Source organism: Eretmochelys imbricata, chromosome 8, assembly GCF_965152235.1.
Source record: "Eretmochelys imbricata isolate rEreImb1 chromosome 8, rEreImb1.hap1, whole genome shotgun sequence".
Lineage (NCBI taxonomy): Eukaryota > Metazoa > Chordata > Testudines > Cheloniidae > Eretmochelys > Eretmochelys imbricata.
This window is the reverse complement of record NC_135579.1, coordinates 54,256,081-54,269,879: the sequence shown is the minus strand read 5'-3', so window position 1 is coordinate 54,269,879 and position 13,799 is coordinate 54,256,081. Positions and strand designations below refer to the sequence as shown.

At 49.8% G+C, this 13,799-nt stretch overlaps 1 protein-coding gene across 1 annotated transcript; it reads left to right on the top strand.

Annotated features, from left to right (window-relative positions):
• Positions 1-7,134: 7,134 nt before the first annotated feature.
• LOC144268676 (2-5A-dependent ribonuclease-like) lies at positions 7,135-12,367 on the top strand. The gene is made up of 4 exons (XM_077823795.1): positions 7,135-7,342; positions 7,514-7,646; positions 11,854-11,969; positions 12,179-12,367. Exons 1-4 carry the CDS (start codon positions 7,239-7,241, stop codon positions 12,183-12,185), a joined length of 360 nt encoding a protein of 119 aa, XP_077679921.1. The 5' UTR covers positions 7,135-7,238; the 3' UTR covers positions 12,186-12,367.
• Positions 12,368-13,799: the final 1,432 nt, after the last annotated feature.

Here is a 13,799-nt window from a genome sequence, read left to right as displayed (position 1 = left end):
AGGCAGCAGGCTACCTGGGGAGGCTTCTCCCTCAGCCAGTCCCCCTGCTCCAAGCTAGAGGGGAGCTGCTGCAGCCCCTGCTGAGTGCGGGGGTCTGGGGAACGGGGAGCCTAGCCCTGTAGGCAGCCTGGCTGGAGGAGGAGAGGGAAACAAACAAATGGGACAGAGCGTTTTCAGGCTTATTGCAATAGTAAAGTTTTATTCCAGACAGTACTGGTAGTAGACATACACATTGTAAGGAGAGTGATCACTTTAGATAAGCTATTACCAACAGAAAAGTGGGTTTGTTTGGGGAGGGGTGTGGGGGGGAGAAAACCTGGATTTGTGCTGGAAATGGCCTTGATTATCATACACATTGTAAGGAGAGTGATCACTTTACATAAGCTATTACCAGCAGGAGAGTGGGGTGGGGGGAGAGAAAACCTTTTGTAGTGATAAACACCCATTTTTTCATGATTTGTGTGTATAAAAACAAACATCTTCTGTATTTTCCACAGTATGCATCCGATGAAGTGAGCTGTAGCTCACAAAAGCTTATGCTCAAATAAATTGGTTAGTCCCTAAGGTGCCACAAGTACTCCTTTTCTTTTTGGTAGTAGTAATAGTAGCTTTATTTTCTATAGCTAAGTCATGCAATGGGAGGGATCCATGAAGCATTTAGGGGAGGTGGGTTGCTTGTGTTTGGACTGTACCTGTAAGAAATGTAACTTACTTCCACCCCTGGCCCCGCCCCTTCCGGGGGAGGGGGAAGAGTGGGACCGGTACTGGTAAGAGCTGTATTTTACTTTCACCCGTGGGTGTGGGAAGGGCTCAGTCAGAGGGTTGGGGTGTGGGCTGGGTCTGGGGATGAGGGGTTCATGGTGATGGGGGCTCAGGTGGGTTGGGGTGAGTTGGGATGAGGGGTTCAAGGGGGGGCTCAGGGCTGGAGCAGAGGGTTGGGGAGAGGGAGGGGTGAGGGCTTTGGCTGGGGGTGTGGGCTCTGTGGTGGGGCGGGGCTGAGGCTGAGGAGTTTGGGGTGGAGGCAGGCTGCCCCCGGCTGGGGCCAGAGAAGAGAACTTTCCCCAGCCCCCCCCTACTGGCAGCAGCAAGCTCCGGGGGAGGGCCCCCCGCCCCAGCAGCACAGCACCTTGCACCACTGTCACTGTACTTAGTCCTAGGGCCCCTCTCAGGCCCAGGAAGCCCCCTTGCCTCCCTTTTGGTGGGGTGGGGTGAAACTGCCATCATGTGTGCGCCTTCTTCCTTGCTGCTGCCCCTCATTGTAGCCTTGCTGGGGGTGGGGGATGGGGCTGCCCCTTGCCCAACATGGGGCAGGAGCGGTGACTGCTGGTGGAGGGTCCCACTGGAAAAGGGAAGAGTCCGTCTGTCCGAGGCGGAAGGGCAGGGTCAGGGTCAGGGTCAGGTTGGGTCAGCCTGCCCTGGCACTAGTGTTTGGGGGGCACTAGGACCCTGCGGCAGCAGTTGATGCTGGGAGCCGGCAGGGCAGTGCGCAGGGGAGCTGCAGGGGGCAGCCATAGGCTGCCTACGCTTGGGGGAGGCAGGGCGGGCTGGGGGACAGACCCTGCCCTGAACATTGGTGGAGCTGGGTCCCTGTGCTCTGAATATTGCTGGAGCACGGGCACCATGGGCCCATATAACTCACTGCCCCTGGTAGGTCAGGGTCCCTATCCTGAGAAGCCCTAAAATATGGATCAGGGTTCCTGAGGGGAGGGCTCCCCAGGCTAGTGCTAGGGTTCCAAAGGGTAGGGCCCTCTAGATAGGGATAGGGTTGCAGAGGTAGGGCTCCTCGGGCAAAGGTTTCAAAGGGGAGGTCTCCCCATGCCCTACAGTAATGTCAAAAGTCATTGCTGTTCAGTGTACTCCTATATTTGCAACACTCTGCAGGAGAGCCAGGAAAAGGAGAGCCCTGGAGCTCAGTGGCTGCTGAGTCATGGGAGGGAGAGGATGTGGCTTCTAGGGAGCTTTTGCAAGATCCCAGCCCAGCCCCTGAGTGGACCAATGCCTTGCAGTTAGGGGAGGCAGACAAGGGCCCCAAGGAGCTGCCAGTGGGCAAGTACCCCGAGGAGACAAGGATGTTTGGACCACGGGGCCCTACACCCAGACTTCTGCCACAGACTGTGGTAGGAAGTAGCCTGGGGGACCAGACTCCAATCCGGTTCTGCTGCCAGAGAGTGAGTCAGCGTGTTGTGGGTAGACCCCCACTGACCCAGTGGCACACCCATCCACCACTGTTAACCCCCTGGGCTGGGACCCGGTGGACCCCCCTGCTGCCAACGCCACTCCTGGGCCTGTGTGTTGCTAGTGGTCTGTCCTGTTAACCCCACAAGCTCCCTGATTGCTTGCCAGCTTCCCGTCCGCTCTGCCTGGAGAGTTAGGTGACCTTATTTCCCTCAACTGAAAATGGGAAGCAAGGGGCTGGGGCCGGAGTCATCTGATGTTGCTGCTTACCCTTTGCCCCTCTTGCAGTGTTCCTCCGTGCTCCCAATTGAGCCAAGTAGCAGAGATGGGGTGGGGAGAATGAGGATGGAGGAATGGGTATGGGCAAGGACCTGGGCAGCAAAGCAGGATGTGAATGCGTGAGTACCTTTGAGCTCGTAGCTAGGAGGTGAAGCTGTTGGATTATGATCCAGCCAGCAGTGTGATGCCCCTTTCGGGGCTGGGATAGTAGAGGGGCAGGAAGGGGGCTCTGGGTAGTGGGAGGGACCAAGGAGACTCCAGATAGCAGCCCTGGGAAGATGGCAGGAGGCCAGGATGTGGCAGAAGCAGGTGACTGGAGGCGGACTGTGGAGGGAAAGAGGCCGGTTGGGGCTGGGTGCGTGGGCTGAAGAGCACATGAGGCCAGGGTGGGGGTGCTGCGGGGACCACAGGTGCCGACTTCCTAAAGTGCTGGGCGGTGCTTGACCCTTGGATCTGCCCCAGGCCCTGCCCCCACTCCACCCCTTTCCCCAAGGCCCCACCCTGCCTCTTCCTGCCCCCATCCCTGCTCCACCTCCACCCCCACCCCTCCTCTTCCCATCCAGTTCCTCCCCCTCCCCCTAGTTTGCTGCATCCTTGCTCCTCCCCCTCCCTCCCAGAGCCTCCTGTATGCTGCGGAACAGCTGATCGCAGGAGGCGCTGGGAAGGAGGGCGAGGCACCCGCTGTTGGGCAGAAGGCGCTGGGGGAGGGGGAGGTGCTGATAGGGAGGCTACTGGTGGGTGCTCAGCCCCCACCATTTTTTCCCCGTGGGTGCTTCAGCCCCGGAGCACCCACAGAGTTGGCACCTATGGCAGGGCTGGCTCAGGGGTGTGAGATCAGGGTGGGTGGGCAGGCTCCAGGAACTGCTCCTGGGTGGGGGGCACGAGACTGGGGTGGGATGGGTCGACACCAGGGACCACTCAGAACACGAGCATGGATTCGCATGGCTCCAGCCCCAGTTCAGCTTCAGCCTGCATGCAGAGGCAGCATGTAGCTGTGGCTAGTGGGATGGGGGGACACAGATGAAAGGTTCTGGAAGGTCATGTGCCCCCCATCCTCAGCGCAGTGTGACTATATTTCCAAAAGGAAAAAGGGGACACTGCGCATGGGGTTGGTCCATGCCCTGTTCCACCCCCTCTCCTGCTGAGGGGTTGCCCTGTGCCTTGTCCCCGCTCCAATCTCTGTGCCTGAGAGTGCCCCCCCTGCCGCCCCCCCCCCCACGCACGCTGGTCTGGATGTTCTGCGAAGTAGACAGCAGCGCTGGGACTCCAGCTGCAGAGAAGAGGAAGCAGCTCCATGGGGGGGGGGGAGCTCAGCCAGCCACCCTGCTCCCTCCCCAGGCTGCAGTGACACACTGAGAGCAGGGCTGCCAGAGGCGTCTGGAGAAATGTGAGGGGGGGAGGACATATGACCCTGTGTGTCCTGCCCACACGTCACCTCTGCCCCTGGTGTCCACTGAAAAGCATCTGGCTGTCCAGATTTGGACTGTGGTCCGCCTACTGACTACCCCTGCCTGAGAGACTGTGTTTGCTGGCTGCCTTAGCCAAGAGGGTTAGGCACAAGCATGCTCCCTGCTCTGCCCCACTCAGCAGTGTTCCCTCTAATTTTTTTCCACACTAGTGTGGAATGAATTTTCTTATGTGCACCAATATGGAGGTGATGTGTGACACGTCACCTCCATATTGGTGCACATAACAAAATTCATGTGGTGGGGGTGGGGCCGAGGGGTTTGGAGTGTGGGAGGGGGCTCAGGGCTGGGACAGAGGGTTGGGGTGCAGGAGTGTGAGGGCTCCGGCTGGGGGTGCGAGCTCTGGGGAGGGGCCAGGGATGAGGGGCTCAGGGCTGGGATAGGGGATTGGGGTGTATGACATTTGTACATTGATGTTTACAGTTTTTCAACTTTCTGCCCTTTCTTTTCTGTTTTTTTCCTAGTCTCTTTCTTTTTTTTAATTTCCTGGGGGGAGAGATCTTAGCCTGCTCTGCTCATACAAAAATAACATGTGGTTATGCCTTTTGAGCCAAGTGATTAGCTAACATTTGGGGTCTTGTGAGTTGATTCTGTTAGGAAAAGAAATAAATTATGGAGCCAGGTATTTCTTTGATGCACGCCTGCTTATTTACAAAGAATGCACATAAAGTCCAGTTTTCCTGAACACAAAAGAAATCAAACAGCTGGCGACAGTTTCTTTGCTCACAGTCCCAAGCCTTTTGCCCAGCCAGCACTCAACCCAAAAGTGCTGTCTCTTAGCTTTTGTCAGCGTCAGGCTGTAAGCGCATCTTTGACTGTGCCTTGGCTGCCTTCTCTGTCTGCTTCTGTGGGTTTCTGCCCCCCGCCACAAGTCCTACTCCAACAAACAATACACTTCAAAACCTCTCTTCCCATGTAGCTCAGTTTCTGACCTGATCTGCATGGCTGGTGTTTTGAGTGGTGGTCTCTATTGTTTCAGCTATCTATTCCATAAAGGAGCTCGATTATTTCTTACATTTATACAGAAGAAATGGCAGTGGTTAACACAACCCCCAACCTAACAATATAGTTATTGGTCTCTGCAGAATCTTACGTAGAAATAGACAATGCAGAAGGTCAGAGTATTGTTGACAGGAAATCAATTTGGCATCAGCCAATCAGATGGCTTGATTTCTTGGACCTTCCAATGCTTCTAAAAAAAAAAAAATACAAATTGCAGGTGCATGTGATAGAAAAAATGGATTGTTCTGTCACTTCTGATAAGGGACCTTCTTGATCCTTTAATTTCAACATGCTAATATAATGATGTGTCAGAAACAGCCAAGAAATCAAAGGGTTGCAGCCATGTTGTGGCACTGCAATCTATTCTTTAGACAGAGCCAGCTCTCCCTGGCTAGATCTATGTCTTGTGATTTTTTTTTCATGCTTTTATACCTATATTGTTTTTATTGCTATACCAGTCCATTGGAGCCATGCAGGCAAGGAGCTTCGGAGGAAGGGGGCTGCCAAGTGCCAGATCTATTGGTAGGAAGTTGCTTTTCCCTGTGGGGGTAGGAGATGAAACGTAACTCCATCAGTGGAACAATGTATATGAAAATCTTACAACCCAAAGTTCCATCCCTTTGCTTTTCACACAGATGGAGACAATCTGGCCCATAGTCTTTTCTATGTATCTTGTTTTCAGTTTATTTTAAACTTGATATAAAAATACAGTGGCCGTGACACCTACAGCACACTGCAGCATATGGGCAATTTGACCAGGAGCTGGTCAGCTTCTTGCCATAGATCACAAGAAATTGACATAGCTCCTAGGAAAATGGAATTTTTAATAGAAAAGGATATTTTTCCCCATCAGAAGCAAGGCCTTTGGGTATTACAAGAGGTGAACATTGAAGACTTTTTCCTCTGAGCTATTGCAAGTTGCTATTTACAATGTGCACTAATCTGACAAGAGGATCTCTGCTATTCTGGTTGAAATGGCCAGCATGTTCTAAGCTGCAACTGGGCTGACTGCTGTAATGTATTTATTAGTGTTCACTTCAAATGAAACAGACAAAAATTGGCTGCAAAGCTATAGCTAAGTTAATTTTTAGTTTCTTTAAGTGTAGATCAATGTTTCTCCACCTTTTCAGGTTGACAACTTCCTATGGAAAGTTAAAAAAATGTTGCAACCTCGTTACTTTTATAGTAAATGTAAGGATAAAAAAGTATCGATGATAATGCTAAGCTTATATAAATTTATTTGTGTGTGTGTTTTGAGAGGTTGACAGAGAATACTTGATTTTGAAGGGTAAGGTGAATTGGGAGTGAGATTTTCTTTGCTTTAGATTCTAATTAAAAATTTCAATGCCTCATGACACCCCTGGTTACCTTTCAGGACTCCCTGGGGTTGCAACCTACTCACTGAGAAAAGATAAATAAAACTGTTGAAGGACAAGTCATTTCCTTATATTACATGCACAATAAAGGAAGAGTAACAGATACATAAAATAGGCCTTAGGCCACAATCCAATTGACTTCAGTGGCATCACTCACGGTGTGTGAAGTTAAGCACACGTGTTAACCTTTGCAGGATTTAGGCCTATGGGAATACACCAGAGGCAAAGCAGTTCATCCACTGGTTCAATTGTTAATCCACTGGTTCAATTGTTCATCCAACTCCCAAACAGAAAAAAACAGTGAAGGTTGCTAAGTATCAACAATTTATTTAACTACCATATCATTTACAAAACCCAAACCTTTAACAGCAAGGAAGTGAATAGTTAAAACATCATAACATCTTACACCCATGTAATAAACGTAAGCACGTTATTCTTTCTTAGTCTAAAGAAATGTATATTTCATTACAACACAACAACCTTAACCTTGATCCACGGATTCCATTATTTTACATGCAGCATTTTTTTAAAAAGCCCAACAACCTTGATTTCAGTATCAAAACAGCTTCTTTTAAGGGATACTGTAAGTGGGAGATATTATCAATTCATATACCTATTTTTGGTAAAGACCCTGTACTTGCTGTTTCTTGAGAATAGCAGAACAAAGAAAATTTGGCCCATAGGATGAACATATAACTGAATCTATGCGGATTATGAGCTCAGTACTGCTTCTTCTGAACTCAAGGAGAGCAGGATCAAACCCTATATGCTCTCTCTGCTGGAGGTTTTGGCTCTGGAAGTGAAATATTCTGATGCTTGTTCTCCTGCTCAGGCACTCGGAAGGTTGGTCCTATATGTTGTAACAAGGGGTGAGGTCCCTTTTGATGGACCTGATGGAGAGGATGTGGCTGCAAGATGTCCAACGGATTTGCAGGGTCACATGGAGATTGAAGATCTCATAAGAAGTTTGGTCTCCCCCCATGGAGGAAACACAGTTCAGTTAGGAGACTTGATCCACCATCCATTTTTCTGGACCCATGAGAGGTAAGTGTCATTAACAATAGTTCTAGGATCTCAAACAATAGATACAATAGCTGCAATGCTCCTGCCATAACCTCCCAGCTCTGGGATAATAAATGTGCCATGACGACCCTGACTCACCTTAGGAGGTACACATTCTTGAAGGCCATCCCTTCCTCTCTTTCAATTCCACAGCAGGTTTGAGTTTCTTGTGGATGTCGGGAATAATCCAGACATTGAAAAACGCAATTCTGAGAGCCAGATTGTGAAAGCTTTGAGTTGCAATAAGGCAGCCACTGAGAAGCACTTCTACCAGTGGACTAAGAAGGTAAGCTTTAATCAGCTAATTATATATTAAGAATAATCCTCCAAAGAGGCTTCCTGCTGTGTCTTGTATTCTCTCTATCTTTGTTGTATAGTGCAAATGTTCCAGGGCTAGGACCGTTGTCAGTTAGTGTTTTATACAGCACCCAGCACACTGCTGGCATTTAAATCATAAAATAAATAACAATAGGCAGCTTGTACTAGGAAAGGTGTCCCTGAAGACCTCTAGGCCCAAAGGTTTTCTGTATGTGGGCCACAGATGTCTCAGCCCAGATTCCTTACTGTGGATCAAGACTAATTTCCTTTTCTCTCTTTTTGGTAGTGTCATCATAGTCCTTTCTGCTTGATGGTTGGTTGGACTACTGCCTGTATTCAACCTTTTCTCAGTTTGCTCATGTTCTGTGTCCACCGTGTCTTCAAAGACAAGGATACCTGTTGCTGGTGGCAAGGCCGAAGGAATCCATAAATGCTGTTTATTACTCAGCCTGTCCATTGCAAAGTGAAATGGAGGACCTCTTGCCAAAGCTTACTTGATTTAGTGATCAAAAGCAGCTAATGGCCAACCAAGGGATTTGGCAGAATGAAATTGACACATAATCAAGGCATCATCCAATATACATATTCTTCCAGTGCACTGATACTAAATAACTTCATTATCAGTGGATTCCTGTACCAAATGGAATCTGAATTGGTTTGCCAAATTGCTAATATACATTTGATATTTAAAATATACTTTAGATATTTTCTTCTTAGGAAAATGCATTGTGTTTTTCCTATATTGCCATTTCATATTTTAAATATCTGAAAACTTCATCAGTTTTGTACCTTTTCAAGTATATGTTTTTGCCATTTTTTCATTCCAAATCCCTTCCCCCACATACTATCATGCAGGTTGCACACTTGAGCACTCAGATATTAGGAAATGACAAAATTAAAGTTACACATGTAATGCTAATTATTATTTATTTTTGTATTAAAGTAGTACCTAGCAGCCTGTACCAAGACCAAGGCCCCATCACGTTAGGTGCTGCATGAACATCTAGTGAGAGATAATCCCTGCCCTCAAGAACTCACAATCTAAATAGACAAGAGAGAGAAGGTGGGAGAAAGAAAGTATAATTTTTATTTTACAAATGGAGAATGGAGGCACAGAGAGAGTCAGAGGGAGTCTGTCACACAGGGAGTCTGCTGGAAACTTGAATCCAGAGCCAGATCTCCTGAGTCCCAGTCCAGTGCTTTAACCATAAAACCGTCATTCCTCTAACTCTGCCCCCTTGTGTATGCCTGAAGATATGTAGTGAATGGGCTTCACAGGGCCTAATCCAATGCCCATTGATGTCAATGGAAGCCTTTCCATAGGTGTCAGGGATCAAGCCCTCACTGCATACCTTACAAGATGCACGTTTCAAGGTTCTAGGGGGGAAAACAGTGTTGTGTTGTATTATTTGAGAAATAGTATGTAACGTAATTAGAGTCTTTGAGCCAAATTCTGAAATCTGTTACATGAATTTGGTCCTGAATACTATGCATTATGTATAAGGCAGGGGTTGGCAACCTCTGGCACGCGTGCCAAAGATGGCACAAGAACCGATTTTTAATGGCATGCTGCTGCCTGCCGGGTCCTAGCCACCGGCCCCACTCAGCCGGCTGCCGAACCCAGGCCGGCAGCGGGCTGAGCAGGGCCAGCAGCTAGGACCCCGACAGGCAGCAGCGTGCCATTAACAATCCTGCCTGCCCCGGCCTGCTCTTCTCTGCGCCCCCCCGCCCTGGGGGCTGTCCCCTGCCTCTTCCCCCAGCGTGCTGGGTTCCTGCCCCTCCTCTTCTCCCTCCCTGCCGCCGATCAGCTGATGGCCCTTGGGGAGAAGTGGAGCCGCAGCGCGCGTGCTGCTCCAGGGAAGAGGTGGGGACGGGGCCTTGAGGAAGGGAGGGGTGGAATCAGGGCATATCCCCTCCAGCCCCCTGCCGTGAGCTGCTCTGGGCAAGGGGCTGGGAGCACCCCCACGACCCTAGCCCACACCCCCATCCCTCTGCCTTGACCCCTGCCCCCCCGACCTCAGCCCTCGGCCCTGACCCCTACACACTCCCAGCCCTCGGCCCTGACCCCTACACCCCCCTCACACATACCCAGCCTCCTGCCCTGACACCTGCACCCTCCCACGACCCCATCCCTGACTCCAGTACCCCCCACACACCATGCCCTGACTCCTGCACCCCCCACACTCCCACCCCCACCCTGAGCACCAAACGGGAGCTCCTGCACCCCCCACACATTCCAACCTGCACCCCTTCCACCAAATGGGAGCTGCCCAGGTAAGCACTCCACACCCAAACCCTGAGCCCCCTCCCTCATTCTAGCTCCTGGCCAGACCCTACACCCCAACCCCCCGCCTGCTCCTTCACCCCCAGCCCTGTGCTCAGTGCACTCCCACCCTCAGCTCAGTGCAGAGAGAGAGAGGAAGAGAATGGGCTAGAACCAGGGAGAAGGTAGGTACCCACTCTATGTGGGCAGGGCCAGGATCCCAGACCGGCAGCGGGCTGAGTGGGGTTGGCAGCTGGGACCCTGGCTGGCAGGAGCCGGTGGACAGAACCCCGGACCGGCAGCGGGCTGAGTGGCAGCAGGCTGAGCCGCTGAGCCCACTGCTGGTCTGGGGTTCTGGCTGCCAGCCCCTTGCCAGCCGGGGTCCCAGCTGCAGGCCCCACTCAGCCGGCTGCCGGTCTAGGTGAACGGAACCCCAGGCTGGAAGTGGGCTGAGCGGGCCGGCGGCGTAAGATCAGCATTTTAATTTAATTTAAAATGAAGCTTCTTAAACATTTTGAAAACCTTGTTTACTTTACATACGACAATAGTTTAGTTATATAATATATAGACTTATAACGAGAGACCTTCTAAAAAATGTTAAAATGTATTACTGGCACGCGAAACCTTAAAGTGAATAAGTGAAGATTCGGCACACCACTTCTGAAAGGGTGCTGACCCCTGGTATAAGGCTAGTTAAGGTTGCATATACAGTCTTCACTGTGGCACTTCCTGACATTGAATGGTATTCCTATGGCTTCAAAGGGAAAAAAATTCCATAACTTAGAATGGTTTTGACCCATCAGAATTCTCTATATCAGGTGTGCAGTGACTGTGCACCTTAGTCAGTAATGCAAAAGGTTGTGTGGAGCCCTGCCTGTTGGAACAAACACTTTTGGTGTGCAGTAAATGTACGCTCACTGAGGCCTTTGTGTAAGTTGCTCGGTCTGGGTAGCCCCCTATGACACTTCAGTGAGTCTCTGTACAGATATTGGGGCCTCAATGCATAATATAGCTGTGCATGCTCACAGTGCATCTAGGCTAGCCAAGCACACATGTAGTGCTGCATGCCTGCATTTAGAACTCTGCTAAGAGTGGCTAAAAAACCCTGTACTTGTACAAAGCACTGTGCGTGTGCAAACTGTGGTTTCAAGACCCTGCAATCTCTGCAGAAACAAAACCACAAGTCACCAGCGGTAGTTCTCTTTGCATAGGTCTATTTTCTCCCAGCTAAATTTCAACTTTCTTTGATCTCGTCCTTTTGGCTCTCAGGGGTTGCAAGGTTGGGCAGTGGTTTTGTTTATAATAGGGAAGGTTCTTAATTTTTTTTTTTTTTACATGTTCTTAACAGCGGGACTGTTTTAGCTCATACTCTGTGAAAAAACAGAAACAGCCCAATTCATCCCCAGACAGACACTGAACCTGGAAAATTTCAGCCTGAGATGTGAAAAGTTTTGGAGAGCTCTGAGTGACTGACACTTTTGAAAATGGGACTTAAGAAACTAAGTCACTTAGTAGTTTTGGAAAATTTTACCCATAAAATGCCCATGGCTGGGAGAGTCCTGAAACAGAGGCGTTACCTGAATTGAGGTTTCAGTCCATAGTTTTCATGGTTAAACCTCGCATTCAGTTTGTTCTCCCCCCACCGGTTCATCAGGTACAAAGGGATGACGTGGCGCAACAGATTTTTAGGGGGTTACAATGGAAACAATTATGCAGCATTAACTATCGCTGTAGCTATAAAATAGGTGTGGTCAATTCTGTTGAAAATGTAAGAAATAATGGGATAGTGACTCTGTTTCCAGTGTGGGAGATTGCAGTAGCCAGAGGACAAGAAGGAGGGGGAAGGAAGAGAGTATTTTCTGTGGTATGGGAACCTCATGGAGTGACCGATCTCTTATGGGTCATTTTTCAGATTGATCAAGATGTCCTGAAAAACATGGAAAAGAGACGCCCCTATGAAGATACTGTCACTGACCTGTTGAGGTTAATCAGAAATGTCGGGGCGCACTATGGTGGAAAACCACAATGGTAAGTGGTCATATCGGGATTGATGTCCCAGATGAAGATTGTTTCGGGGAGGCTGCGAGGGGACTTAGGGTGGAGGAGGTCCTTTTCTCACTTCCAGCATTATAAAGAAACAAAAAACAACTTTAAGTGCATTTTGCAACCAGATTTTGAAAACTAGTGGCCAAATGCTCTTCCCCCCATGAAGTGATTTTTTTTTTTTTAAATTCCAGGGCATGAGAACTAGGGTGAGAATGGAAGAAGCCACAGACGCAAAGCAGGGAGAGCATGAACCTTAGTCGGTTTTCAGGAAATTCTCTCAAGGCTGGTGAAACTTCACTAGCAGAAGCAAAAAGTGGGAAAACCTACTTCTTTGATACTTCTCAATGAATTGAGATGCCCCACGTAAAATCATCCGTTTTCTATTCTAGGTTCAAGGAAATAATCCAGAACCCATCACAGTATTTTGTTGACCGGTTTCCAGATCTGACATTTTATGTCTATGAGCATTTGCGCTGTGTAGACAGAGGTTGGTGGGATTTAATTATCTATTTGGTAAATATCTCCAGTTTGGGAACTCAAATTAATCAGTTTATTTTCACAAGCACGCTCTGCCAGTGTTAATCAGAATGGAGAGAAGGCCTTCATTGGCCCCGAGGCTGATGTATCTTTATGAAAGCTCTCAATTCCCTGCATCATATCTTCTCTCTTCACAGTTCTAGGTGCACTCCCCTCAAACAACTTGGGAGGCTGAACTGCGGATCTTCAGAGCTAAATGCATGGGCTGCTACAGCTAAGCTAAAGTTCTCTAGCTAGGGTTGTAATGGACTCTTATCCTCTGCAGATCAGGCATAGAACTAGTTGGTTACACCTGCCCCACAGAGGCCGGGGTGACATGAGCAAGCAATCCTGGCCTCGCTATAGAGTAACTCTCATGTAGCCAGGCCACGGGGTGTTGGGAACTTGTTGTTCACTCCTGTGTGAGGTTTGTTTACAACAAAGGTCTAAGCCAGTGGTTCTCAAACTTCAGCAACCCAAGGATCCCCATTTTGATTTAAAAATTTTCAGGGACCCCCAACCCCCCATGCTCAGCCCTTGTCCCACCCCTTCTCTGAGGCCCCACCCCCACTCACTCCATCCCCCCTTTCCTCCCTTGCTCGCTCTCACCCCACCCTCACTCACTTTCACCAGGCTGGGGCAGAGGTTTGGGGTCCGGGAGGGGGTGTGGGCTCTGGAAGGAAGTTTGGTTGTGGGAGGGGGTGAGCGGTACGGGAAGAAGTTTGGGTGCAGGAGGGGGTGCGGGCTCTGGGAAGGAGTTTGGGCGCAGGAGGGGATGCAGGCTTTCGGAGGGAGTTTGAGTCCTGGCTCTCGGCTGGGGCAGGGGGTTGGGGTGTAGGAGGGAGTGATGGGTGCAGCACTTACCTCGGGCGGCTCCCACCTGGCACATCTCTCTGGCAACGGCTCTAGGCGAGGGCAGGACAGGGGGTCTCCGCACGCTGCCCCTGCCTGCAGGCACCGCCCCCGCAGCTCCCATTGATTCACAGATATTAAGGTTAGAAGGGAACATTATGATCATCTAGTCTGACCTCCTGCACAATGCAGGTGACAGAATCTAACTCACCCACTCCTGCGATAAACCTCTCACCTATGTCTGAGCTATTGAAGTCCTCAAATCATGGTTTAAAGACTTCAAGGGGCAGAGAATCCTCCAGCAAGTGACCCATGCCCCATACCACGGAGGAAGGCGAAAAACCCCCAGGGCCTCTTCCAATCTGCCCTGGAGGAAAATTCCTTCCTGACCCCAAATATGAACCCTGAGCACGTGGGCAAGATTCACCAGCCAAATACCCAGGA